Source organism: Phymastichus coffea, unplaced genomic scaffold, assembly GCF_024137745.1.
Source record: "Phymastichus coffea isolate CEN01 unplaced genomic scaffold, Cenicafe_Pcof_1.1 PCOF00108, whole genome shotgun sequence".
Taxonomy (NCBI): domain Eukaryota; kingdom Metazoa; phylum Arthropoda; class Insecta; order Hymenoptera; family Eulophidae; genus Phymastichus; species Phymastichus coffea.
Window position 1 is genome coordinate 675979 of NW_026706919.1, and position 25987 is coordinate 701965.

At 51.6% G+C, this 25987-nt stretch overlaps 1 protein-coding gene across 6 annotated transcripts in view; it reads right to left on the minus strand.

The window, feature by feature from the left end:
* Positions 1-512: 512 nt before the first annotated feature.
* Positions 513-25987, minus strand: part of LOC131670339 (inactive dipeptidyl peptidase 10) — a 35966-nt gene continuing 10491 nt past the window's right edge. For 2 of the 6 annotated variants that reach the window (XM_058945856.1, XM_058945855.1), the window contains 13 exons: positions 22136-22191; positions 16127-16320; positions 14649-14755; positions 14367-14565; positions 11676-11750; positions 11518-11570; positions 10896-11193; positions 10088-10326; positions 8451-8769; positions 6463-6888; positions 5920-6364; positions 4072-4277; positions 513-4009 (listed from right to left, as the gene is read on the minus strand). In XM_058945856.1, the coding sequence (XP_058801839.1) occupies positions 3905-4009; positions 4072-4277; positions 5920-6364; positions 6463-6888; positions 8451-8769; positions 10088-10326; positions 10896-11193; positions 11518-11570; positions 11676-11750; positions 14367-14565; positions 14649-14755; positions 16127-16228 (2574 nt within the window). In that variant the 5' untranslated portion in view covers positions 16229-16320; positions 22136-22191 and the 3' untranslated portion in view covers positions 513-3904. Of the gene's footprint in view, positions 4010-4071; positions 4278-5919; positions 6365-6462; positions 6889-8450; positions 8770-10087; positions 10327-10895; positions 11194-11517; positions 11571-11675; positions 11751-14366; positions 14566-14648; positions 14756-14967; positions 15134-16126; positions 16321-22135; positions 22192-25987 lie in introns of those variants that run through there. The other 4 variants (XM_058945858.1, XM_058945857.1, XM_058945859.1 and 1 more) reach the window with 3 other exon arrangements.

The window sequence follows — 25987 nt, forward strand, 5'->3', positions numbered from 1 at the left end:
CGTAGCTGTAGCAAGTGACCCTTTGTCTTCGAAGTTTTCGTTTGACTGTTTGCAGTTTGTCATCGTCGCTATTGTCGTCGATCACAATCACCGGTGGAATTTTTTCACATTTACCCAAACAAATAACACTTTTGGAGCTTGATGTGGAGCCCGACCTGGATCGCCTCTTTAGGCGAGAGCTACTTTTGGATTTCATTGCGGGATCCCAAGAGTGGTGGCGCCTGCGGGATGATCTACTTCTACGAAATGAAATGTACCGTAAAAATTGCAAGTGAAGTATCCGACATTTGTTGAAATCAGTTACTTTCTGCGCTGCTGCCAGGATCGTCTTACTGCTTTCTCATCGAAATTGAATTTTTTCTTTTTTCTGCAAATCCTTTTCAAGTCATTTTCATGTTCACTTTTGATTTCTTTCATGGTTAATATATTTTATATAAGATGTAATGAGAAATCAAAAAGTGTATCGGGCTTTTTATTGGTTATAAATAGAAAAGATCTGGCGACTCTAGTTGAACGAAAATATTTATCGACTATCGTTTGTTTGCGTCTATAAACAACTGTTAAAATAACGATTGGATTCAAGCAAATTGCAAGACAGATAACATAAGGGTTCAGGTAATGTAACAGTTTATTGAAAACATTGTCGCCCGCCCGACATACTCGGGCCGTGCCTCGTCTCGCTGATATTAAAAAACGCAGAGTCTTAGTAACATGATTATCTCGTGAGTGTTACGGTGGAAGATAATAACTGGTGCTAATCGCAAGTTCGACGGCGCTGTCACATCACCATGCGCTTCTCTCTAATATTATACGTAACTAACATATCGCTTTGCTCAGTGTAATTGACGCAGATTCATTTTCGAGCTTCCAGAGTCTCCTTTTCCTAATTTAGGAGTCTGAAAAATTCGTACGAAAGTCTTTTTTTGTTTGTTTCTTTGTTTTCGATTATCTTTTTCTTTTGCCAAAGCAGCGACGACTAAAGCGACACTTACAATTTAGATCTTTCACCATCAGCGCCGCTGGCGAGTCTTTTCGCGCCTGTACAAATTTGTTGCCCACAGCTTCGGAAAACTCAAATTTTGCAAGTTTCTGGTAAGAAGCTAGAACGATTAGAAATATATTTTTGTTTCCGTCGACACACGTAGACTTTTGACATTCATTTTTTACAAAAGACGAAAAAGCACAAACAGATTTCGGAGAGAAAAAGTCGGGGATAAGGTTCGATAGAAAATGCAAAAATTTGAGATTCCTTAAATAGCGATTTTGATTGAGTTTCGCGCTCTCGTCGGTGCATCCTTCTTCAGCTGGGTTAGCGGCCGCTTTCTTCTTGTTAAATGTTATCAAGCTGTAGATTATTTCTATGCGTTACTAGCGAGAACGTTAAGTGTCCGCTCGTACATTGTGATTATTATTGTGATCTAACGCATTTTTCCCGTGGGCTCCAGAGATCATAACGAGAAGTCAACTTTTATTTTTCTATCTACAAACTTTCTCATTTTTGTACAATAAACTTACGCTACAGTTTAATATGTTTATCAATGTTACGATCGAAAAAAGAGCTTGAAAAACGTGTTAATAAATTTGAAACAATCTCTAGATGGAAGTTCATTACAATCCGTTCTGGTGTACAAAAGTCTATAACGTGATATATAAAAACACGAAATGTTTTTCATTATTCTTCAAATAATTTGTAATGTCTACATATGCGCAACGCAATGATATAGAGCCCTCGAATATTTTAAACTCGTTCGGAATAGAATAAAAAACAAAGTCCAAAATCCTTTCTAAAACGTTCGAACGTTTATACGTTTAACACTTAATGACTGATCGCGGCGCAAAACCAGCGGCCGAATTGCTCGCCCACATCCTCGATTGTAACGTCATGCGCGAGCAAAATAAAAGACGCGCCCCTAAATTACGCGAGTCAGTATACGAGGCCGCGAAGGCAACGACGCAGTCGCCGTCGAATATCTGAAATTCAACAACTTTCTCCCATAGCTCGCGCGCGCGCGTGCGTTTTATCTCGGTGTTTATTTGTCGCCGCGTTCCACTATATAAACAACGCCCGGCGCTGGGCGTGAGATACGCGACGGTCCATCGCGAAACTTTTGGCACGAGACTTTTTACCGGTGACGTATTCGAAAAGTCTGCATCACGGTCCTCGGAGCTATATGCGCGCGGCGCGAAGTTTCCTGTTCGTCGCGGAAAGACTCGGGCGGAGGAAAAAACTAATTGAATCGTGGCAACGAGTCGACGAAAAATTGCGGCGTCAGCGTCGTAACTCGCGCGACTCCGATCGAGCCCAGCCTGCAATCGTATTACACATCGACCAACGATAAACTTGATTTTTTTTTCCTTTTTCTTTTTCTTTTTTTTTGGTAAATTTTCCGACCTACTGCAATGCACACGAATGCTCCGTAAAACACTTTGTCTTTTGAATACACACACAAACACACATCGACGATCGTATCTCATCGTTAATCAGATGACTCCATTACAACTAATAGCAACAGCACCGTGTTTCGTGTCAATTCTACGCAACATTTTACACCGACTATGAATTGCACATACGTTAATATATAAATAACAAGTGGCATAAATAATCTGCATGTATCGTGTATCGTCGTATAGTCGTTCCACGCGCGACAGCTCGTATTTGCGTGTCCGCGTGCGCGCGGGACAGCATAAGCGCCGCTCGCTGAGCGGAAAAAACTGAATGAAGCTCGATTCAACCAGGCCCCGCTATCCGCGCGCGAGGTAAGCTCGCGAGCCCGTCGACCTACCGTCCTCCTCCTCCTCCTCCCGCGGCGGCGACGCAAGCCAGCAGTTAACTATTATCATATCGCTACTACGCTTACATTTTTCCTTATCGACTTACTTATTGTTTGATTACTTGCACTAGCCTTGATTGTCGGCATATAAGGGCTGCTGCGGCGCGCACAGCGTGCGGATTTATTCTCGTCCGTGCCGTGCGTCCTCGTCGCGCTCGCTCGAATCCTTCTAGCGGGCCGACCAGGACGCACGGCTCTATCTCTCGCCTCGCTTTTTTTTCTTTTTTTTTCTTTTTTTTCTTTTTTTTTCTTTTTTTTTCTTTTTTTTCTTTTTTTTTTTTCTTTTTTTTTTCTTTTTTTTCTTTTCGCAGTTCTCTTTATCCTGACCCAGTGACAATGATAGTTACAACAATAACAGTAACGACCATACCTAGATTCAAAGAGTGACTTTTCGCAATAAATCTCGACAACTTATTTGCATTATATATAATAATAATAATAATAATAATCGCTTTTTTTTCTTTTTTCTTTTTTTTTTTCTTTTTTTTTTAATTTTCGCGATAACAATATTGATGCACGTTGAATAGTTATGTACAAATATCTCTCAAAGTGTACCTTGTATGCAAGTTCGTGCAGCGCGCATGCGTAAGTTGTGGTGAGGCCGAAAGTGGATAACTCGCTCTCTGTTGCTATTCTTACATCCCTAGGCGTGATAGTCGTAAACGTAATATTATATATATTACAGCTGTTGGCTCTCGGTTAAAGTTAGCCGAGTAGACGCAGAAAGCCGTACACGAATGAGTTGGGCGCAGCGCGCCGTGCGCGGAGCTCGAAACGGACAACCAGTAAATATCGACAGTTGGTTTCCAGGTGTGATTGTATCGCGGACTCGATTCCTTTGGTCGACGAGTGGCAGGGTTCGGGGGACAGGGCTCGGATCAGCCTGCTGCCGGACGACCGCGAAAGTGGCCGAAAGCAAGTGGGCGAAGCCCAAGTGCGAGTGGTGGGCGAGCGACGCGAGCGACGCGAGCCCTGCCTCGACGTCCGCCGTCGTCGGGGCGAACGGCAGATCGGAGAGACAAGTGGCGACGAGGCCGCGACGAGGCCGCGACGGTCGCTTGTCCGCTGAGGCACTAGGAGGAGATGTCCAGGGCGAGGCACTGGGTCAGGAAGTCCTCCATGGAACGGTAGGCGTGGCTGAGCACGCCCGTCAGAGCGTGGTCCTCGTCCGCGTAGCTCTGCAAAGCGTGTGCGTCGTGTCTCATGCGCATTGCCAAGAGGATCGCGCTCGCGAGCTCACCTGGTATCGGAAGATCACCCCCGACTCGGTCAGGGCCTTGGCGAGGTAGACTCCGTGGGTGTAGGGCGCCGTGTGGTCGGCCATGCCGTGCAGCAGAAACAGGCTGTGACTCGGCACCAGCCTCGCCCGCTGCGTCAGGTCGGCCTCCACGTAGGCCTTGTAGTTCTCCGACGGCGGCCCCAGCACGCGCTCCGTGAACGCCGAGTCTGCAATCGATTTTTCGCCTCGTCTCAGTCCTCGCCGGCAGCCGCGTTCCCGGCTAGTTCGCACAACCGATTCCTTCGCACAACCGAACTCGACCGCCTTTCAAGCTTGCTGCGGCTGCGCTCGTCCTTGCCTCCGACCAATTTTCGGATCACGTATCGGTTGTCTCCAAACTCGTTAACGATTGAGACTATTGTTATGTGCATACTTCTTGGGAATATCATATCTCAGCAACGACAAAATTCTGTCGGAATGAGCTCTATTGCAAAATATTCAGAAAATGTTCAACTTTTATCACGTTATGCACACTACTTATAATGTACTTACTACGTAGCGGAACTGCTGTCTATACAAATATTTTTGCGTAAACTTATCGTCTTCTTCGATTATTCGAGTTCTTGGAAAAGCAAACTATGTAAAATAAAGTACGCGACTCGAGACACAAATTACGTTCAATTTTTTTATTTCAACGGAAACTCTTTTTTAATACTTTTCGTATCATAAAAATGAGAATTTTCATAGGTATCGTACATTATACAATCATAGTGCAGTAACTGTTCAAGTACCCTAGACTATAGCAGTACATGCTATATAGTCTACGTGCTAATTACTATAGGGAGCCAAGACTCATGCCTGCAAGTACCTAGTGTACCCCTGCAGCGTTCCGCCTCAACGTAGTTCTTGAAATAATAATAACAGTAACATTACTGTGTAATAAGGAGAGAAAAATGAGTTTGTCTAACGAGAACACAAATCACTTTCCGGAATAGGAAAAATTGATTGCGACGATGTCGAGTTCTATACTTTCTACTAATCGGTGCATAAAATCATAAAATCGTCTTTTTCAGCAAAACTCGATTTTCGCTCCCTATCGAATAATATATAACTGTTTATAAAAAATAGACAACCTTCTGAACTCAACTGTTAACCAGCTGCTCTAATGATTTATATTAGCGAAAAAAATTATTATATTGTATTATTATATTTGTCGTGAAATTTTAATGAAATAGTAGTTTGGAGAGGACAAGGAAGTGAAATGCATCAACTATAAAAATGAACGATACTGCCGAGTACTGAGTGTGTTCTGGAAAATTCTTGAACGACTACATTTCTACGTACATTCTTACTATGTACCTCCGAGCAAGCAAATATGCATAAAGGTTGTTTGGGCACTTGGTGCCGTGGCGCCAATGTCGCTGACACGGAGCTCGACGCGTCGCATCCGTTTTCTTCTGTGGAACGACGTTTCGCCTGCAGATTGCATTTTTTTGTATTACTCGATCCCGAGCAAAAAACCTCGGAGAACACAACGGAACGTGAATTTGTAAAATGAAAACGTTGACGAAAAAAAAGTTGTTCATTTATTCGTAAGCAAACTGAACATTTCGCATTTCGCATTTAGCATTTCGCATTTCGCATTTCGCACTTCGCATTTCGCGGGAAAGCTCATTTATCGATTGTCGATCCCGATCGAATTTTTCGTTGCTGAGACAAGGTTTGAAAAGGAAAGCGAAGAACCGGTCGAACGGTCGATAAGTTTCGTGTCTGCGCGATGCGAAAGCGCAGCAAGTTCGAGGGTCGCGCGGGGAAGGAGGTGGCGCACGAAGTAGCCCGGGGCAGGCCAAGCGGGCACGGATGACTGACTGTAGAGGAGCCAGTCGGCGATGGGATTGACGGCGACGCCGCACTTGAAGACGCCCTGCTGGCTGCCGAGGACCATGGCGGTGACGTATCCTCCGTAGCCCCAGCCCCAGACGCCGACGCGCGACTCGTCGAGGTACTTGAGGGTGTCGAGCAGGTGGCGCAGCACCGTCACCTGGTCCTGCACCTCGACGCCGCCGATGCGCCGGTAGAGCGCGCGCTTGCCCTGGCCGCGCGAGCCGCGCACGTCCAGGCGCACGTACACCACGTCGTTGTGGCTGGACATGTAGGTGCCCCAGTCGATGCCGAACTGGTCGGTGACCGCGGCGCTGCCCGGCCGGCCGTTCACCTCCACCAGCACCGGGAAGGCCGCGTCGCGCAGCTCCTCGCGCCACGACGGCGGTAGCAGCAGCTGCACCTGCGCGCGCCAGCCCTGCGGCAGCGGCACCTGGCCCCACCAACCACAGCGACAGCCCCGTCGAGTTAGAAGCGCTCGGCGCTTAGCTCGAAGTCACCCCCCCCCCCCCCCCTCCCCAGGGGGCCTACCTCGAAGCTCTGCCGCTTGGGCAGCGCCAGCTGCGACATCAGCTCGGCCCTCTGTATCCTTGTGTCGTACAGCACCCTGACCATCCGGTTGCTTCGCATCGAGTGCACCGCGGCCAGCGGCAGTCCCGGACCGTTGCAGTACAGCACGTAGTAGCCAAACTCCTCGTCGTCCCGCGGCTGCGCGGCCTCGTCGCCGAGCGGAGGGTTCACCGACGCCCCGAAGTACGAGCAGTTGGTGTAGTAGAGCCGGCTGTTCCACTGCAAGTCGCCTATTTCGCAGGTCACGCAGTAGGGCTCCACTCGGCGAGGATCGTCGGCTATCGGGTCTTTCACCGAGAACAAGTGCTTCTGGCCGGGGCTGTTTTCCTTGCTCGCCAAGTAGTAGACCAGGTGGGACTTGGTGTCCCAGGCCAGAATTTCGCTGACCTATGGCGTCAACAACACGAGCTCTCGTAACCAGGGCCGGCAATTAGCGAGGGAAAGAAAGACGACGGTTTTCACACGCGAGTATCAAACTCCATTTCCAGCTATTCGCTGTCGGAAAGGTAGGAAATCCAAGTATTTATTTGCCGCAACAAGATGAACAGTTGTGCTCGCGGCCTAAATAAATACTCTAGAGAAAGGAACCATCGATGGGACGCGTCCAATGCTGCTAATCGTCGCTGTAGGTACGTGGCGAGCTATTTTTCTTTGCTCAGATACCATAGATCGAGCTACTTTGGTAGACCGAGTGAATGGGACAAAGGACATGTATTTTGGGAGGCTGCTTGGACGGAAAATTTCTTGACGCGACAATCGTGGCTGGTGGGGCTGCGCGTAAGCTGTAGTTATCGCTCAACCATTTCATATTCTTTTCCTAAGTTGATCGTTTTTTTTCTTTTCATTTTACAGAACCAGATATAATAAATTACGGAATATCGACGAATGATTTGCTACGCCCTTGCAAAATAATCCAGCAACGTATTGCATTAGCAATGACGTGATTGCGGCATCATTCGATCGAAAATAAAAGTAAAGCCAATAATTTGAACTGTAGATAAAAAAATTTGTTTGACGTGCGCAGCAAATATCGGTCTGGAAAATTTTTCAATATTTCGAAAGTGAATTGAGGCGATACGTGGAAAAACGACGTTTACGAGAGCGGAGAGGAAGTAGGCTCCGAAACAACCGACAGATGCGGTATCACATGTCGAAGTGGGCGTCACGATGCAGAATGCGAGCGTTTAGAACTGCTTGACGATTGGAGAAAATATCAGTGGCGCGAGGGTGGGAGTAACGGACACCGAGCGAGCTAGCGATCGCAGGTTGTCCGGCGTTCGGCTTGACCTGCCAACGCCGTTCAGTGAAATGCTACGCAAAGGATCGCACGGTCCCAGCACGTCACGACGATGCCGAGCCACAGCAGGTTTGCACAGTATGTGAACGAGTCCCGAAGATCACCGGCGCAGAATCGCAACCGCCGTAAGCGAATGGACAGCGAAACCCGAAGGAGTCTCAAGCAAAGCTCCAACCTGTTCCTCCTCCAGCAAGCCCTCAATGACTTAAATTTCTACATCAGTGAGTTCGAGGAGTGGTGCAAGAACCACGATTGGTCGCACAAAGAAGAGGTGCTGGAAAAATTAAGAGCCAACTGGACGCTTATGGAAGTTACTTTGGAGCCTGCTAAGCGCGTCGATTCGAGGTCCGTGGCCAAGGTGGACAAAGCCATTGCCACCGTGAAGAAGCAGCTCACCGAACTGTTTGCTCTAGTGAAGAATGCCAAGAGGGACGAGGAACTGTCGACATCCCTGTCCAATACGCTACAACTGCAAAAGTGATTTGAACCTAGTACTTATTAGCGCAATTAGGCCTTGTTTCGTTTTTCGAAATTCGGGCCAGCAATTACCATCAAATGTACGAATAACGACTGGTATGCTATTTGCGATTTCAACATTTGTATCGAGCTCGCGAGGACTCGGCACGCAGAACGACAACGCCTGGTTACTCGCCTCGTACCGGCCGTGCGACAGCACGGCGATTCTCTGCTGGGTGAGAGTGACGTGCTTGATGTGCGTGAAGTGCTCCTGGTCGCCTTCTTGCACGGCCGCGAGCAGCAGGAAGCTGTCGCCGTCAGGCGCGAACACCGGGTGAGGCTGGGCGTCCAGCCACTGTCCCTCGGGCGCGCGCTCCGAGTGCGTCTCCTCGCACTCCCAGCTGGGCGCGCGGCACACCGACACCACCGACAGGTTCTGCGAGCGCGTCATCCACACCACCGCTACCTGCGACGAGTCCTCGCCGATCCAGCCCGCCGATATCAGGTAATACTCCCTGCAATCATCGTTGCCTTCGCTGTCGCGATCATTCTCGCTCGTACGAGTTGCTGGCTCTCGAGTCTAACGGGATGGCTATACACGGCTATAGGAGCGTATACACTAAAAAAGAACATTCCTGCTTTTGAGGGGACGAAGCGATGCTAAGCAGGAAAGGTTCCACTTTGTCTTTCTTGGCGTGTCAAAACCGTTCTAACGAAGCAGTTATATGCTCGTGAAACTTTCCCTCTTCCTCTCAAATTTCAAAAATCTCGAGTATGCCCGGCCCTTCCCGCGCGCGCGCGCACACACACACACACACACACACACACACACACACACACACACACACACACACACACACACACACACACACACACACACACACACACACACACACACACACACAAAAGTCATTAATACAACATTTTATTTATATCAGGGATTCAAGGGCTGGGCATTATTCCGGGCGTTAGAGTGAACGAAAGAGTTTTTAGGAGCTTATATTATTCGTTAGCATCTGGACATTCAATGAACAAGTAATTTCATGTCGAATTTTTATTGAAAAAATATTGATTGAGCAAAAAATGATTTTATTCGAAAATCACTCGTCTGAATGTCCGGGACGCTAACGAACAAACACGAACCTCGCAAGAAAGATTTTCGTTCACCCTGATGCTTAAGATCGTAATCAGCGATAAATTCTTTTACAAAACACAATTTTATGTGAACGATGATTTTTCGCGGTGTATACTTGAGACTTTGAAATTGACGATCACGAAAATTGTAGCTTATCCTGAATGCCTTACGAAAAAGGTAGTTTTAGAATAAAACGAAAAAACAAGGCACTTATTTTCACCATTTAACGTTAGTTGGTCTCTCAACTACACGGCAAATGTAAGAGCTGTTATCATTCTGCTATGATCTGTTAACGTACACCATAACAACTAATCATTTTGTGAAAAAATAGTCGCGTTTCTTTACTTATTTGAAGAAAAGACACTTTTAGATTGATAGATTTTTGTTTCGTTTGTTCCAGAAATGATGATTCCAGTTAACAATTCTAGTTATGAAGAATGATTTTCCAAGCGATTGTAAAGAATTCTTTAGCCGGGTTCTCATTTCAATAAAAGAATGACATGCCTCGTCTTTTGACAATTTTAATCAGCAAACCTATCAGCGGCTAATAGCCGTCTGCTAAGTCTTGCCGGCCTAGTTAAGTCCTAATTAGCAGAACAGCACCAAGAAGCAGGGGAGAAGCAGGGGAGAAGCAGGGGGAAGCAGGGGAGAAGCAGGGGAGAAACAGGGGAAGAGCCGAGAGAGAACAAGAGACTTACTGGCCGTCAAACACAGGTGGCGGCTTGAGTTTCACTTTATTAGGAGTGGAGCTGGTTGTGTTAGTAGTATTGTTGTAGGCCGTTGTCACGTTGGCAAAGTCCACAATCCAAACGTCCACCTCGGGGTTGGGAGAGCCCGGCGTGGGGTATCTCACCGATCTGGCAGGCGGGAATACACCTTTGCGCTGCACATCACTGCCCATCGTCGCTCCGAACCACGGGAATTCCAAAGCAGTAACCTGTCGGTTCATCAGTGCTGTTAAGCTTGTTACCGCTGAATCCTCGTCGGTCTCCCTTGGCTCTGAGTATTTGCTTGGGAAATTTACAAACGATCCTTTCGACGCGCTAACCGTTCATTTTGATGCAGGCATCGATTGCCAGAACTGCAATCACGGGTCTTATGAGATGGGAGCTTGCCAAAGTCACAAGTCTCGTTTTACCGTTTAAATAATTGTACTATTCAAAAAAGCTTTACGTCAGAACAGATTACGGTCGTCTGGATTAAGCGCATTGAGCTTCGAACAAAGCGAATCGCTTGCCACTGTGTCGATTCGCTCGCTTCATTCAACCATACGATTTGCAAGGGCTTTTTCAGAATCTCCGTTTTACCGGATTATTAGCAATCACGAGTGCAATATTCTCTCGTAATTGTCTTTGCGAACAGGGATGAGACGAATCGGTCGGCAGATGGACAATTTAGGTGGATAAGCGACAGGATCTCAGGAGAGCGAATCGCATGGCTGGCTCAAGGGATTAAGGCAGCACGGTCATTCGCTTTATTCGCTGCGATCGAGAGCTACGTAAGAACCTTGGAGTCGTTGAAGCTGGCGAACATGAGGTGAGAGCCGTCGGAGCTGGGCCAGGTGCAGTCGGGCCGGGGCAGGACCTCCTCTTGGTAGAGCCAGTCGGGCACCCCATTGTAAATGATCCCGGGCACGCCGGTGTCGGTGAGCCTGGTGTCCTCGTTGGAGGTGGGCGAGCTGCGCACGTAGATGTCGTTGTCCGAGACCATCAACAGCGCGGTGCTGTTGCCAAGCCAGGCGGCGTGCTGGAAGGGCGTCTGCTGGACCCGCGACGAGGCCTGCAGCCGAAGGGGCATGTGGTGGCTGCGCAACATCGCACACCGCTGCGGTTAGCTCGCTTGTCGCTTGTCGCTTGTCGCGTGTCGCGTGTCGCGTGTCGCGTGTCGCGTGTCGCGCCCGCGACATGTTTTCGGTCGTCTCGCCTGCGCTGATCGACCGGCGAGCCGCTCTGCCTCGCGACCACGGCGCGCTAAGAGGTGATCGTCAACTTTGTAATGCCTAATCGAAGCGAGCGAGGCGTGGCTCTGACGCCGTAGCTTCCCGCGAGCGATTCGGACGAGCGCGACGATGCGCGCGACAGGCCCGAGAGGAAACGAGTCGAGCGCAGGCAAGACGCGAGTTACTTACTCGTTGGTGACATCGTACACGGTGTAATGAGCAGTAGACGTGTGCCGGAACACCTGCAACAGGGGGTGAGGCGCAAACACCAGAGAGGATACGTGTGCGCGACTCGTCTGCGTGCTGGTGTACGCCCTGCCGGTCACCGGCCAGAGCTCTTTGCTTACCGGCTTCACGTTGTGCTTGAACAGCACGTAGCGTAGGTCCGCGCTGCACTGGTAGCCTTGCACGTTCAGCTGCCTCTGCAGGCGCGAAAAAACAACTGCTTTACGCGATTACCACCTCCCTTTCGTCGCGATCTCGTAGAGCTGACGAGCAGTCGATTGCGCGATTGCACGACGAAAAAATTTTATCGGAACCAGCGCCACTTTCTCTTTCCATTCGGTCGCGTACTCTATTTTTTTTATTCCAGCGGCTGCACGATATTACCTCGCGGCGGCTTCCCGTTGCTCGCGATTTTAATTACTCTTTTATGCACCAAGGCCGATTTGCGGTCGCATCCTTTCGCGCTACCGCTAACAAAAGCCTCGAGACTTTCTAATTATCGGTCCACCGTTCCGCTCTACATTTTTTTTTCGCGTACGCGCTACGTGTTTGCGCTTTCGCGAGGGGTAGGTCGCGAAAGACTGCTTTTTATTGATCGTGCGTGGGATGCCTGTGTCGACGTTGCACAGATCGGAAATAACCGAGAGCGCAAAAAAAGGAAAAAAAATGCACCGTCACGTTTATGCAGGCACGGAAAAGGGAATAATTGATCTCGAGAAATGGATACACGTAGCGCGACCAAGCTCTGAATTCCGCGCGACGGAGATGCAGACGCGCAACGACAGCGTCGCTGCGCTTTTTTTTCTTTCACATCGACAGTTGGGTACTTTACGCTTCCATTACCTCGAGTCGCGTATAAAACATTCTCTCTTGACGCTCGTTCGGGCACCGAAAAAACCAAAAAAAAAAGAAAAAAATAAGGTCTGAGGGGGGGGGGCGTCGATTCGAGGCGGGCGAAATAAAAGCAGAACGAGCGGAGCGTGTGGAGGGCCAGTGGGGAAATCGCGCGCACAGGTCAGCAAGAAGCCGTAATGTGCTCTCTGGTGGGAGAGAAAAATCGGTGCGGCACCTCGCTGGCAAGCCGTGGAAGAGAGAGATACAGAGAGAACGAACGAAAAAGAAGGAATGGCAATTCGTTCCGAGCGAACCAGTTACAGGGCGCGACCCTTCGGACCGCAGGAAAAAGGGACGTGCAGACAAACAGCGATAGAGGAAGACAGAGAGCGCGCTGAAAAATTAACGGACCGCGAATGTCCGTGTGCCGCGCGAGTTTGCCTCGAAAAGGGAGAGAAAAGGTCAGAAACAAGTGGGCGGAGAGCCAGGACTTTCTCTTTGTTCTACTTCTTCAAATAGTCGCTGGCAGAGAGAGAGAGAGAGAGAGAGAGAGAGAGAGAGAGAGAGGGTCGGAAGACGGAACAAGTCTAGGATACTATATTTAGTTTGCCACAGGTCACTAGATAGTTAATCTTCGAGGGTCGGCATGAATTGTTAGTAGTACTTGCTACTAACTATAATGAATTTCCAGTGATTTTCCCCGAGAGATACATTACTGCGTCGGCTACAAATGTCTTGCATATAAAAATACGTGGCAACACGATCTTGATATATTTCATAGCTCACAACTCTAGTTCCCGTATGTTCAAACTTGTTACTATTCAATTGCGATGCACGTAGATCCTTTGTCCAAAGAAAAAACATTGCGCGAAAAAAAATGTAACGATTGTCTACGTAACTACACGTTATAAAAGATAGAGGATCATTAAGCAAATATTTCGTAATATACGTATTAAATTTTTACGCCAAGCTATAAATAAAAGTATTTTCGCCACGAAAACAATGAGATCCGTTGTACGAAAGATCGCGTTGATATGAATTAATGACTAATTCGAAATTCAGAAACTTGAATCAGTATTCGTGAAAGCACGTAGCAGAGGAGCAAGGCAAAGAATTTTGAGAACGTAACTTGCAAGCGGCGTCGCATTGGCCGTGTGTCGCGGCGTTTTATCGTAAAACAAGTGTCGCATTGAAATACACCCGCAATTCCATAAATGTACTCGAATCTGAGCTGGCGCGGGACGCATTGAAAAAAAAGGCCGAGAGAGGGACAAAAGCATAAAAGGGCTCCCTCTCGGGTCTCGGGGACGAGGAAAGAGGAAAAGAGACGAGAGGTGGTTGCCGGGCGCGCGGATGGATCAATGCGCCGCGCGCACCCTCTCGCTCTTCGCCGCGCGCACCCGCCCGAGGATGCTTTCGCGTACGCGTGTGCGTGCTCGCATAAATCAGCGGGTCGAAGCGATATCGGGGGGCGAGTGAACAGGTGGCAGGTGGCAGGTGGCAGGTGGCGGCCGTAGAAAAGCTGTTGCTGGCTCCTGATCTGCCGAGACAAAATAATAAATCCAACCGTCGACCGGAAAATCACGCGGCTGGCTTGTCTTTGGAAGTTTTGGAACACCGTCGAGCGGACGCGGCGACTGCCCACTACTTGCCTCGTTACCTTTTCCGCGGGTTTTCTTCGGGGCGGGTCGCCAGTTTATGCAAATCACTGCATTACCATTCGTCCCGGTCGCGCGAGCGCGCGCTCGTTGGCACAGTGCCGGGCAGGTCCCTTAATTGCATTTGGCCGTCGCGGCTTAATCCGCCGGCGACCAAGACAGCTGCGTTTTGATTAAATCTCCGGCAGGTCGCGCGAAATCGGCCGAGCCGTCGCGGTCCATCCCGCGGTTTCGCTCGAGAGACCTCCCCCCGTGGCCGCGGTGCACGGACGCTACCGGCACGGCGATAATGCGTCGCGAGGGCCCCGGCGGCATACGTACGAGAGTGTGGTTGGACACCAGAAGCGAGATGGAGTTGTTGGAGGTGTCGAGAAGGCCGAGCGAACCGTCGTCCGCCTGGTAGACGAATTTGTCGTGCGATATCCAAGAGGGCGGCAGCCTGCGGGGAGTCAAGTCGCCGTGCAGGCACTCCTCCAGCGTCAGTCGGCGACCGCTCCAGTACAGAAGTTCGTCCACGTACCTACCGACAGACCAGCGGCACCGCCGCCGCCGCCACGTTAATCGAGCCGCTCTTTTCTCGCCCCCGGCGACGAGAGTACTGACCCGAGCAGGTAAATGGCGGTGACGATGCCGGCGATGACGGTGCTGATGACCAGCAGCGAGAAGATGATGCTGCGCCAGTTGTGCCCCTCGCCTGGATAGGAGAGGTCCTGCAAGCAGCCGAGAGCGTCAGCGCGGCGAGATCGATGGCCCTCCTCGCGGACAATGTCGCAAGTGGGGTGTTTCGCTCGAACAAAGAATGCAGGCGGCGATAAGGCACGCGGCGCTGGCACTAAGCAACTCGGCCAAGGTCCGTACGTGGGCAATCGCGAGAGAGCCGCTCCTTCTCCGCCGGCAGGCCCCGGAGACGCGCGGCGCTTACCTCGTCCTCGTACGCGGTGTGCTCGAAGCCCGTCTGAATCATCTGGCCGGTTGCAGTTGCGGGGGCGAGGTTGGCGGCGCTTCGCCCGAGACGAGCGAGAACCAGCGACGCGGCGCGCGACCGGCCGACAGCGACGTTCAGGCAGGCGCGACGGTCGCCCGCGGATTGTGACGCTCCGCGAACGGGCGCGCGATCGACGAGCGCCGCGACGAGGGGGAGGGGGGTGGCCGGGGGTCGCATTTTCGACCGTGAGCCGCGCGGTTTTGTAGCGCTTCCAGCTCATTAGATTAAGTGCCGCCGGCGGCTCAGCGCCGAGCGTTAATTGGCTTTGCCCGCTTCGCCTTCGATACACCGTCGCGCGCGCTATACTCGTGTGTTTCGCAGTGCCGCGCTCCTCCGACGCGGCATCGTCCGCCCGCCAGAGTTGCCTAGAGCTGCTTCAGCGGCCAAGAATCGCGCCGATCGGCTGGCGCGTACCGTTCATCGACGCGGCACGACAGTCGAACGTTAGACTAGCACCCGCAGATCTCGTAGCTACATCGCGCTTACCCTTATTGAGCGAGCAACGATAAAATTACAAAGGAAAGTGGCGACAAGTCCTATTAATGAAATACGTGACAATGCGAGCCCGCATTGTCACGTGGCAATTCGCGCAAAGTAAACGGATCGTTGATTAAAGGATTCTGAATTTTGATCAATTTCACGTAAAAAAAAAAAAAAAAAAGAAAGAAACGAACGCAATGGCTAACGCAGCGGAGGTCGAGAACAAAAATAGAGGAACATACGGTGCGGAGTTTCCACGCTGCTCGCGTGGATCGCGACGGCCGCGGACTCGGAGGCATACCGCGCGTACCCCCGGCTACTGCGCCGAACTGCGCGGTCGAGCTACGTACGCGCGGGCCGGATCACGTGCATTCCGTATTCCGCTCCCTCGTTGGCGGGTGGGCAAGAGGGCGAAGCGACTCTACGACGCGCGTGACGCACGGGGCTGCAGAGTGTACCGAGGTGTAAGCTGCGTGGTGTTGCGTGTGGCTGCGGAGAAAAAGCTTACGTACTGCGCAGCATCCATGTTACTCGGAGGAGGGAATGGTGCGATCGAGACTGGACGCACGCACACGAGAAATAATAGAAGCTGCAGCGGCGTCAGCGGACATTTTACCTCTTTTACCTGGGTGGATTTTGAGCGGGAGTCGCCGACTTGAACGGTCTCGTCGGGGGGTAGCCGCCACGAGTTCCTCTCGATGTTGACGCTGGCGTTCATAGCGGCCGCGGCTGCTGGTCCTCCGCCGCCACCTCAACAGCACCGCGCCAGAGCCGCCAGGACTACTTGAGCCTGCAGCCGCGCTTCCACACCTGCAACACGCGAGCCGGCGTGATTGCCCGTGTCCAGCGAGGATATTTATCGGGCGTCTCGTCGTACGATCGGCCACGACGAGCGCCGCCGCCGATTCGTCTCGATTCGACGCGATCCCATTCAGAGGTCGGCCGCGTCGACGCGAGCGCGAGAGACGAACGAAGCAAGCGAGCAAAGAGCTCGGGCGCCGATGTCTCGCGTTTTACAAGGCGTGACCAATCGGTCGTGCGCTCCAATTTTCATCCGTTATCGGACTGGCGCAACAGCTGCATCCGTAAATTTTCGGCCTCGCCCGACGGCGAGCAAACAAAAATATCGCCTCCCGATGGGATTCGTGAGATTAATAGATTTTAATCAGCGGAACGGCCAGCGCGGCATCAACAATTTACGCCGGATGAATGTAATTATGACGGCGCAAACAGGGAGGCGCAAATAATTGCGCGACAGCGGCCAGCGAAACGCTCGCGCACGTGCAATTTTATCGTGGATTCATCGAAAACCGAGAGAACGAGCTTTACTTTAGCCCGTGCAAAAATAACGATGTCTAATCGAGTTGTACACACTACGTCACATTCGTATGAGCAAAACTATAGCTAACTTGAGTACGGAGCCGTTTGCACATTGTCGAGCAACAAACGTTGCTTAATAATTTTAGTCAAGGCAATACGTTTGTCCTAACGATCAGGGACCTATCACAGCTAGTCTAGAGACAAAACTTATCTCGGTCGCAATACGAAATCCGGGGGACGTGAGAAGATCGATTGCAGCCTGGATGAGAACGCGGTCAAAAATTAAGTCGTAAGAATACAAGTGAACAAGAGAGCGAGTGCGCACTGTGCCCTGAAATCCCCCAATGTCGAAAGACACCGAATAACAGAGAGAGAGAGAGAGAGAGAGAGAGAGAGAGAGAGAGAGAGAGAGAGAGAGAGAGAGAGAGAGAGAGAGAGAGAGAGAGAGAGAGAGAGAGAGAGAGAGAGAGAGAGAGAGAGAGAGAGAGAGAGAGAGAGAGAGAGAGAGAGAGAGAATGTATGAGATGACTAAAGTAAAAAAAAGATCCTTGTCATCGAAAATCGGTGCAGAGCGCGTAAAAGTCGATTAAGCGTGTCACGGGTGAAAAGCGTTATCGTTTTTTTTCCATGTTCGGCGTGCGAGCGAAACGCTCAATTCGTCGCACTCCACCCTCCAATTCGATTGGCAGTCAGCTCCGCGCGGCCGCGATAGCTTTATGTAAATTTATATTTACACCCGGCGCGCGTCTGATCAGACCCGCGGGAGTTAGCGTCGAGTGCCAGATCGAATTCCCGCGCGACGATTAATAGGCTTCGACTCTGCACAGCCCACGCCAACGTTTGACGATCTTCGTATATAGTTTCGGCCGATGCTCCATCGATCGGAAAACAATTGCGTAACTTTTGGTCTGTGCCAAAATGTTCGATCCGCTCCGCGACCGCGGGAAAGTCGTACGAAAGAGCCGTTATCGATTGAAATACGTTGAAACTCAAGCATACCGAGACGATTCGTTCGAACGTGGAAAAAACAACGACGAGAAATTCGTAGCTCGCGTACGTCACACACACAATAAAACAGATAAAATGTAAATGGCGGGCGCGAAAGACTTCGCTGAAACGGTTTTCCGGCCAATCGAAAAGGCGGGGAGAGAGGCGGCCCGAGAGCAGGCTTCGGCGAAACACGTGGCACGGGGCCGCCAAACGCCAACGACCGTCGTTTATTATGGCGTGACTTGCCCATAAATATCGAGTCGAACGCGCGGCCAATCGGGCCGAAGACGCGCACCTCGCGGGCAACAACCGTTCAACAAGTCACTCGGTCCGCGCTCATTATCATTGATTGGCCGGGCGCGGTTCTGGCAGCGGCGGCAGTGACGCCTCGGGCGTTACGCGTTAGGGGTTACGTTAGGGGTCGGGCGCCTCGCGGCCCAACGACGACGCTCATTAACGAATTTCACAGGAGCGATCGCTGCGCTGTCGAGTCCAGCTATCGCCGTGGCGAGTTTCCGCCGGCGGGGAAGAAACAATTTATCGGCTACCGGCGAGGCCGGGCGCAAAGTGGCCGCGATTCGTGCCGGGCTCTTTTCTCTCGAATAATAAAGTTTGGTTCTCGTTTCTTGTTAAAACTGGCAGACTTTGGGCGCTGCAGCGAGCGAGGCGCTGTTTACGAAGGACTTTTTCGAGAATGGATAGAGAACGCGATCGTAAAAAGACAACTGCCGTACGCTCTCGTTTCTTCCGACGTTTATCCGTGTATGTGTGTGGCTATATATACTCGTATAGAGGTAGATTCGCGCGCAATGTACCTCCAATATTGCCGAACACCTGCCACGTCGCCAGCGCGCGACTCGCTGAAAAATTCCCGAAGGCATGCGTATAACAGCTCGGCCAACTTTTAATGCCGCTCTCTCCCTCTATTTTATTTTGAGCCGCCGTTCGTTCGTTCCATCGGGAATTACGCGCGGTTATTAAAATTGCTCCCCGAGCGGTTATCGGCAACGACTTGCCGCGTTGGCAGACAAAAAATTTTCGAGGATTTTATCGGCTCGTTCCACATTTTATTAATATCGCGCGGTTACGCACTTGTTTCCCGATTATAAGAGCGTCGTCGGAATTCCGGCAATCAGCCGGATACTCGCGGGCAGAGTGACGAGCAGAGTCGCGAGAAAAGTCGCGAGAAAAGTCGCGAGAAAAGTCGCGAGAAAAGTCGCGGCGCGGTGACAGGAGGGCTGCCCTTAATTCCTTGCCTTCGGGCTCATTGACGCCCCATTGACTCGGACAATGAGGATCCACCGACGAACGACGGACAAAGAGGCACTCGTAAATGGGCGGCTGTTGAATAGCGGACGAGAGATGTTTCGCCGTCGCAGTCGTCAAGCCTTTCGTGCACAGCTCGAGCTTTTGGCTCCGCGAGCGCGCCTATTGTTGATGACGATCGATCGCCCGCCGAAAACGACCTCTCGGCGGTACTATTTTTTTGGATCTCGGCCAAGTATCGAGATTGTTTCGCGCTGATGTTGCTCCGCGCCGAATTTCCCCCGTCTGTTTTTTTCCATTTTCGACGCTGTCCCCCTGCCCCTGTCTTCGCGAGCGAGCCACGTCGTCTTGCTCGCGAAACGGGGTTACTCACAATTGAAAAGCCAGCGGAACGGAGGCTGTTTAATTGCTGTCAAAAGCGGAGACGGCAGGGCGGCTGACGTCACTTGGTCGCGCCTTCGGAGACGGGAAGTAAGCGCGCGGTCGGGCGGGACCGCGATTTCGGGGCTCGTTCTTGCGTGCGCACGCAAGAAGGGCGCGGGCCGAATCCATAGCGAGCTAGTTGGCAAGAGGCGCGCACGCGGCGGAGGATCGATCGCGCTGCAGCGCGGCCAAGATCGAAGGCTCGCTCTCTTTCGAGGGCGCAGCGAGTCACGCCGTCGCGGCGCACCAAAGGGCCCGCGCGAGCTCCGCTCCTCGCTTTCGCTTGCCGTCTGGCGCGCGACTTTACGACGGCTGTCGCTCCGCGGCTCTGACGCGCGTTAGTCCAAATGCTCGCGAGGCCATCAATCTCGTGGCCAGGGGAAAAAACGGAAGAAAATTCGGTAGAAAATTCGGAAGAAAATTCGGAAGAAAATTCGGAAGAAAATTCGGAAGAAAATTCGGAAGAAAATTCGGACGCGGCGCTCGATACAAGCTCGCTAAAAGAGCGCAGCTTCGCCGAGAAGGCGAAACTCGGCCGCGAGAGCGCACTCGGCGAGGAGGGCTCGGCAGCTTGCCAACTGCTGGCTCCGTGTGCACGCGCGATCCACGCGGACCGGCTGGACGGCATCGCCGGCCTCTCTTCGACTTGGTCGCGCTGCTCGCGGCCGCGGGGGACCGCCGCGCGCGTCCGCCCGTCTTATGCAAAGGTGGCGCGCCGAGCCCCCGCCGGAAAAGCTACTTTGCATTCCGCTCTTTATGCTTACCGCGCGCCACTGTGCAAGACAACGAGGTGTGACGCATACGGATACACAGCGCAGTAACGGCGCTAGGCGCGCTCATCGGGCAAGCTGCGCGTCCTGTTTTACGAGCCAAAGCTCGCCGATCCCGATGAAAGATCACTCGATCAAGAGAGAACAAGCGAAGAATTTTTCAATCGATCTCGAATGCTACTCGAACAGGTAATGGCTCTGTTCCAACTGCCGTTCGATCTGCCATAAAACGAATGGCTCGCTCGGCTCTGTAATCTCGTCGCATGTAATTCGTCGTCGGCGGCGAAATCGCTTTGTGGATTACGCACGCGACAGCCTCGACGCCGGCTATGCGGGCGCGCATACGTCCACTGCAGCGCGTTGGCGGTTACAACACGAAACTGCCGCGAGCTGCCGAGGTGCTTTTCCTCGAATCCGACGAGGCAAGCGCCATCCTGCCAATCGTTCTCTTCTCCCGCTGCCACGTCGTTTTATCGCGTCTTACGCTCGATAAAAACGAAGGAGACATTAGAGCCGCTGCGTCGGATTTCTGCACGCGAACGACCCAAAGAGCGAGAACAAATTCGCCAAATACAAACAGGAGGAGAATTCGACGTCTGCACCTCGATTCACCCGGAAATCTAGCCTTTCGTTTTTCACCTACCGTCAATGAATTCACGCGGAAGAGAGCAGCGCCGAAATTAATTTACTATTCCCGCAGCTCCAATCAAAAGTCCGTGGACGTAAACGCGTCGACGCCTTCGCTATCGCGGGCAAATATTTGTCCGAGGCAGATATAGTTGTGCGATGTTTGCTTTGTAAATAGACGAAAGAAAAGTAACTGCGGAGGGGAAAATTCAATGGAGGCTCAATCGAGGTGTCAAATAGTTTTGCACGGCGACGCGCGATGTAATCCAGACGACGGCATTCTAACTGTTATAGCAAATTGAAAGCGCTTGATAGAGCGGAGGACACGAAGAGACGGGGTTATCGAGATCAACCCACGGTAAAGCGAAAATAGCCGTGGAAGCGCGCGGTCCTTATCGCGCGGCGGCCGACAAAGCCGAAAGCCGCGCACGGGTACGAGGAGTGCGCGGGCAAAGAGCATCGCAAACAGTCTTTCGATTGATTCGGATATGAAATGGAATGTAACGGCCGCACGACAAGGTATAGCCTTGGGCCAGCGATGTACCATATACGACACTCGACGTACACCGACGCTGCGTCCACGGTCGTTTTTAACGAATCCGCCAATCAGCCCTCGGCGAGCCAACCAGTCGGTAGCCCTCGCGCGATCTTCGCGTCCTAAGGGCTCGATTTTCGCGATTTTCGCGGCGCGCACTCGACAGGGCGTCCTTATAAATCATACGCTCCGACACTGCGGCTTACCCAGTGCGGCGGTTTTGCCGCCTAGCCCTCTCACTCGACGAGAGGCCGCCGCGCGAAGGGCAAGCCGCGATCGCACAGGAGAGATAAGCCGCGAGACGTGGCGACGCGGCGACGCGGCGACGCGGGTTCCCGGCCGAGCTCGAGATGTGCGAGGGACGATTCGCGCTGGAACATTGCATTTCCGCTTCACGCGTCGACGACTTTTTTCCGCGCGACAGTGCGCGTCCGTAACGTCGCGTCGAGGCCGAACGATCACAGGACGGGTCGGCTGATCGAGAGACAAACAACGAGAGAGCTCGCTGATTTTTCATTTCCGACGCCGTTCATTTCCAATCGGCCGACAACTCGCTCCATTCTGCGAAATTGCCCGAGATTCGCGGGGCTAATTCAGTTGCAGTCGCGCGGGTCCACCGGCGAACTGTCGCTCGCCGTCGCCGAGTTCGCTGCGCGCGCCGCGCGAATCGCAATCAGCCTATAAGATTACTTACAGTCGTTTCGGAAGAGGCCAGCCGAGTCCCCGGCTTCATTGTCGCCCGTCGCGCAGCTGCAACAGAAACAGATATAGCCTTCGATGAATTCTTCCCCTCTCTTGTGTTTCTCGGCTCCGTAGAAGTATGGATCTGTGCCGCGGCTCGTAAAGTTTCGGAGCGAATTAAAATTCCGCGTGGCTTTCGCGCTGGCGCTGCGCGCGAAGTTCGTAAATAGCGGAAAGGAAAGGAAGGCCGCGGAACTTGGTGAAAATATAGTCGGAAGCCAATGCCAAGAATGTCGACGGGCCAAATAAATCCGGATCGCCCCCCCCCCTTCCCCCGCCGCGTTCCACCTGTACCCCGTCAAATCCGAATGGAGCTCCCTTCGTGTTTCTTTTTTTCTTTTACTCTCGCGCGTTCGCGTATAACTGTCAAAGATCGAGGGTTTCTGTCATCGCTACGTTCGTGCGCAAGATTTATTATCGAGTTATCTCTCGCGTGCGCGATCCGATATGCCCTCGCTCTGCTCCGGGAAGGTGCGAGCAGCTGCGAGGCGTTGAAAATTAACGGCGCGCGCACTCCTCGTTTCGCCCCTGCGAAAAGCACGGCCGCGTCGATTCCTCTTTGCATTATCGCTCGAATTACGAGACACGAAAATTTGCTCGCCTTGGAGATCAGATTAATCGCGATTATCCCGGCTTGCCGCTCACTCGTCGCACCAAGGTAATAAGTCGACTCGCGGAACAGCCGTCGAGCATACTGATGAGCGACTCACCCAAGGAAGCTAAATATAAAGAAAGCAACGAAGCTAACCTCGAAGCGAGCCGCGTTAACAAACAACCATCGGACATTTCGCGAGCGCGGCGCGACGACTAATTTTCCACGCGTCGCAAGCAACACTGAGAGAGAGAGAGAGAGAGAGAGAGAGAGAGAGAGAGAGAGAGAGAGAGAGAGACAGCGCGGATTCAAGCGAAAGTTAGCTCTGGCGCGGCTACGCTATATCAAGATGCGCAATAAAAATCGCCGCGGCGGCCTGTAAAAATAATTGGACAAGCTAATAAACGGGTTGCTTGCAAGGCTGCAACGAGCGCATTGAAATTCATAACGCGCAAGCTCGTAAAAGCTGAGTTATGCTTATAGAGCGCAGTCACCGGCGTCGGCGGCGGCGGCGGCGGCGACGGCAGAGCGAGGGGGAGCCACGGCTTAGGTAAATGTTATCTCTGTCGGGCGCGCGGGGAAACGCGACGCAGGCGATGGGGTGGTGCACGGTGGCGGGCAACGGCAGGCGACTGATGCACGGCCGAGACGGGATACGACGCACGATACGAGGGTCGCGCGGCACTGCGCGAGTTTATCCGCGGTTCGTTCGAGCGCTCCAACGTAGTCTTAATAAGAGTGCACGGGGCGAGTCCGCGAGGAGATCCCGCCGATTCTACGTGAGCTGGCTCCGAGCGATTTCGCGATGACGCGGCTGCCGAGGAAAGGCTTGCTTGCTCGGCCCACTTGATACCTGCGCAAAAGCAAACGGCCGAATATCAGGATGGCAATCTGGCGGCCTCGCAGCCAGATCTGAAGGCAGCCAGAGCCGAGCTATCGCGACGTGCCGCACGCGCGCAATATTCGAGCGGCCCGGTCTCGCGAGGGCTTTGCGTAAAGTGCGAGCGCGCGGATGGCCGAAGCGACCGCGTGCGATCCGATGATAAGGCCCGTCGAGCGCCTCGACGCAAGAGAGGGCGAACGGGGGCGAAACTCGAAACGCAAGCTGGCGCTGTCGAGGTCGAGCAGGCCCCCGAGGTGTACGGGCCAAGGAGCGCGTCGGCCGGTTCGCAACGATCCCCGGAAAATTCGGTGTTTTCGAAATGGCTCGCCGGGTAGTTTCGCAGCGGCCGATTCATTAGCCGAGACGGACGACTTTCGACGGAGCTTTTCATTTTCTCTCTCTCTCTCTCTCTCTCTCTCTCTCTCTCTCTCTCTCTCTCTCTCTCTCTCTCTCTCTCTGTCTCTTTCGCTTGCCGCGGTTTTCGTAACGTGCTCCGGTGCAATCACTTTTCCACTGCGCAAATTTATAGCCATCTCGCTTTTACATTTTACGTGGATTCCTCGCTGTAATGCTTTCCGCTTTCGCGAGATGAAACTCATGGAGAAATTATGTCCAAGGGAGTATTTTTTCCTTCTCGTTTAGATCGCTAAGAAATTCGTATTTTGAAATTAATAAAAAAAAGCACTATTTTCCCTTGTAGCATCTGACCACAGATGAAATACTGCACTGAAAACTGACGCGACAGCTTTTCTCTCGGTTTATTGAGTCCTATAAAGTAGCACTCAAGTTTCGTGCTCGGACTCGATATTAAGATAAGATAATAAAGGCAGAAGTATAAATCCTCTATAAATATATGGCAATATAATGGCTGGCCATTTTCCCGTTACCCCGATTAAAGTATAAAAGATGATTTAAAGTTGAAAGCCAAAGGGATCGCACGCGAAATTGCTGCTTCTGCGAAAGTGGATTGGAAAGAAACGCACTCTCATAGGTGAAGTAAAAATTTATCTCGGTCGGAATGAATTTCCCTCTGATTGGACTGACTAGTCGGCCAAGCAGCAAGAGAGAGCTTGACGAATCAATTTGTCACTTGACGAGAGCGAGGAACGAGGGGAAAGATAATCGACAGTTGGCACGGCGGTGGTGGTGAAAGCCCCCCACCCCCTCACCTCCCGCGGCTCCGAAATATTTATGGGGCGCGCGCGCGGGAATTTCACGCGAGCCGACTGTGGCAGCACCAGCGGAGCGTATACTTTTGAAAGTGTAAAGAGCTTCCAGAGAAATGCGCCTGAAGAATGCTGAGCCGCTAGGACATGACAGGTTGGCGCGCATAAGTAGGATTTTCGCGGATAAAATTTTTTGGCCGCAACCGACAAGAAAAGCCTCGGTGTGCTTATTCCGACGCGGAGCGAGCAACGCGAACGCGCAAGAGGGAAAGAAAAAAAGGAAAAAGGTAGAGAGCGTTCGGGCGCGGGTCAAAGATCGACGTCCCGGTCGAGGTGTGTCTTATGGTGCTGGCGTGCGTCGTCATGGCAACGTTCCTAGGTCACGGTCAAGACTGCCAGTCGTTTCATTTTTGAACATTGACCTCTCGCGTAGGAGAGATAGCCGCAGTGGTCATTTTTTCTTGTTTTCCAACGCAGGCTCCGTTTGGTCTAATGTCTCTCCGTCGTCACCGGGGGACAGATTTCCCGCGGATGGAGCCGTATCCTTCCTCCGACTGCCGATATGACGCGCGACGAGGATAATTCTGTCGAGCGGCTTTCATACTTTCCCGTGCGCTCCCTCTCTCTCTCGCTCTCTCTGCAATTCCTTCGTGTAATTTTATTTTTCACTGCTCTCTCGCTTCTGCCATGCCTGCTTTTATCAAGTTCGTCTTTTCTCTTGTAATGCGATATCGTGTACTTTTCCATTGAAATACTTTAGACTTTCGAAGCAACGTCGCAAAAATTTCTAAACTTCCATGAGACAAACCTTCGTTTTTTCTTCCTTTCTAATTTCATCTTCAGGGATAACACAATCCGTTTTTCCGCAAAATTAATCCTCGACTTGTTGACCTTAAGACTGAATTGCCCAAGATTTGATAAAAAATTCCAGCCGAAAGCGATTTATTTTCAGTGAGAGATAAAGAAAAAAAAAACACGATAAAAGTTATTGCAATGCTTCGCGTTAGATAAAGCATTACATGTATATCAGAAACTCAAAAGTAGATTAAACCCTCGCACTATCTCACGTTCCAATACTTTCAGCTCGAAAACAACCGCGCAAAAATATGATATTTTTCAACGGCATGCTCGAGATCACGCGATAACATCGCAATTTATATCCTT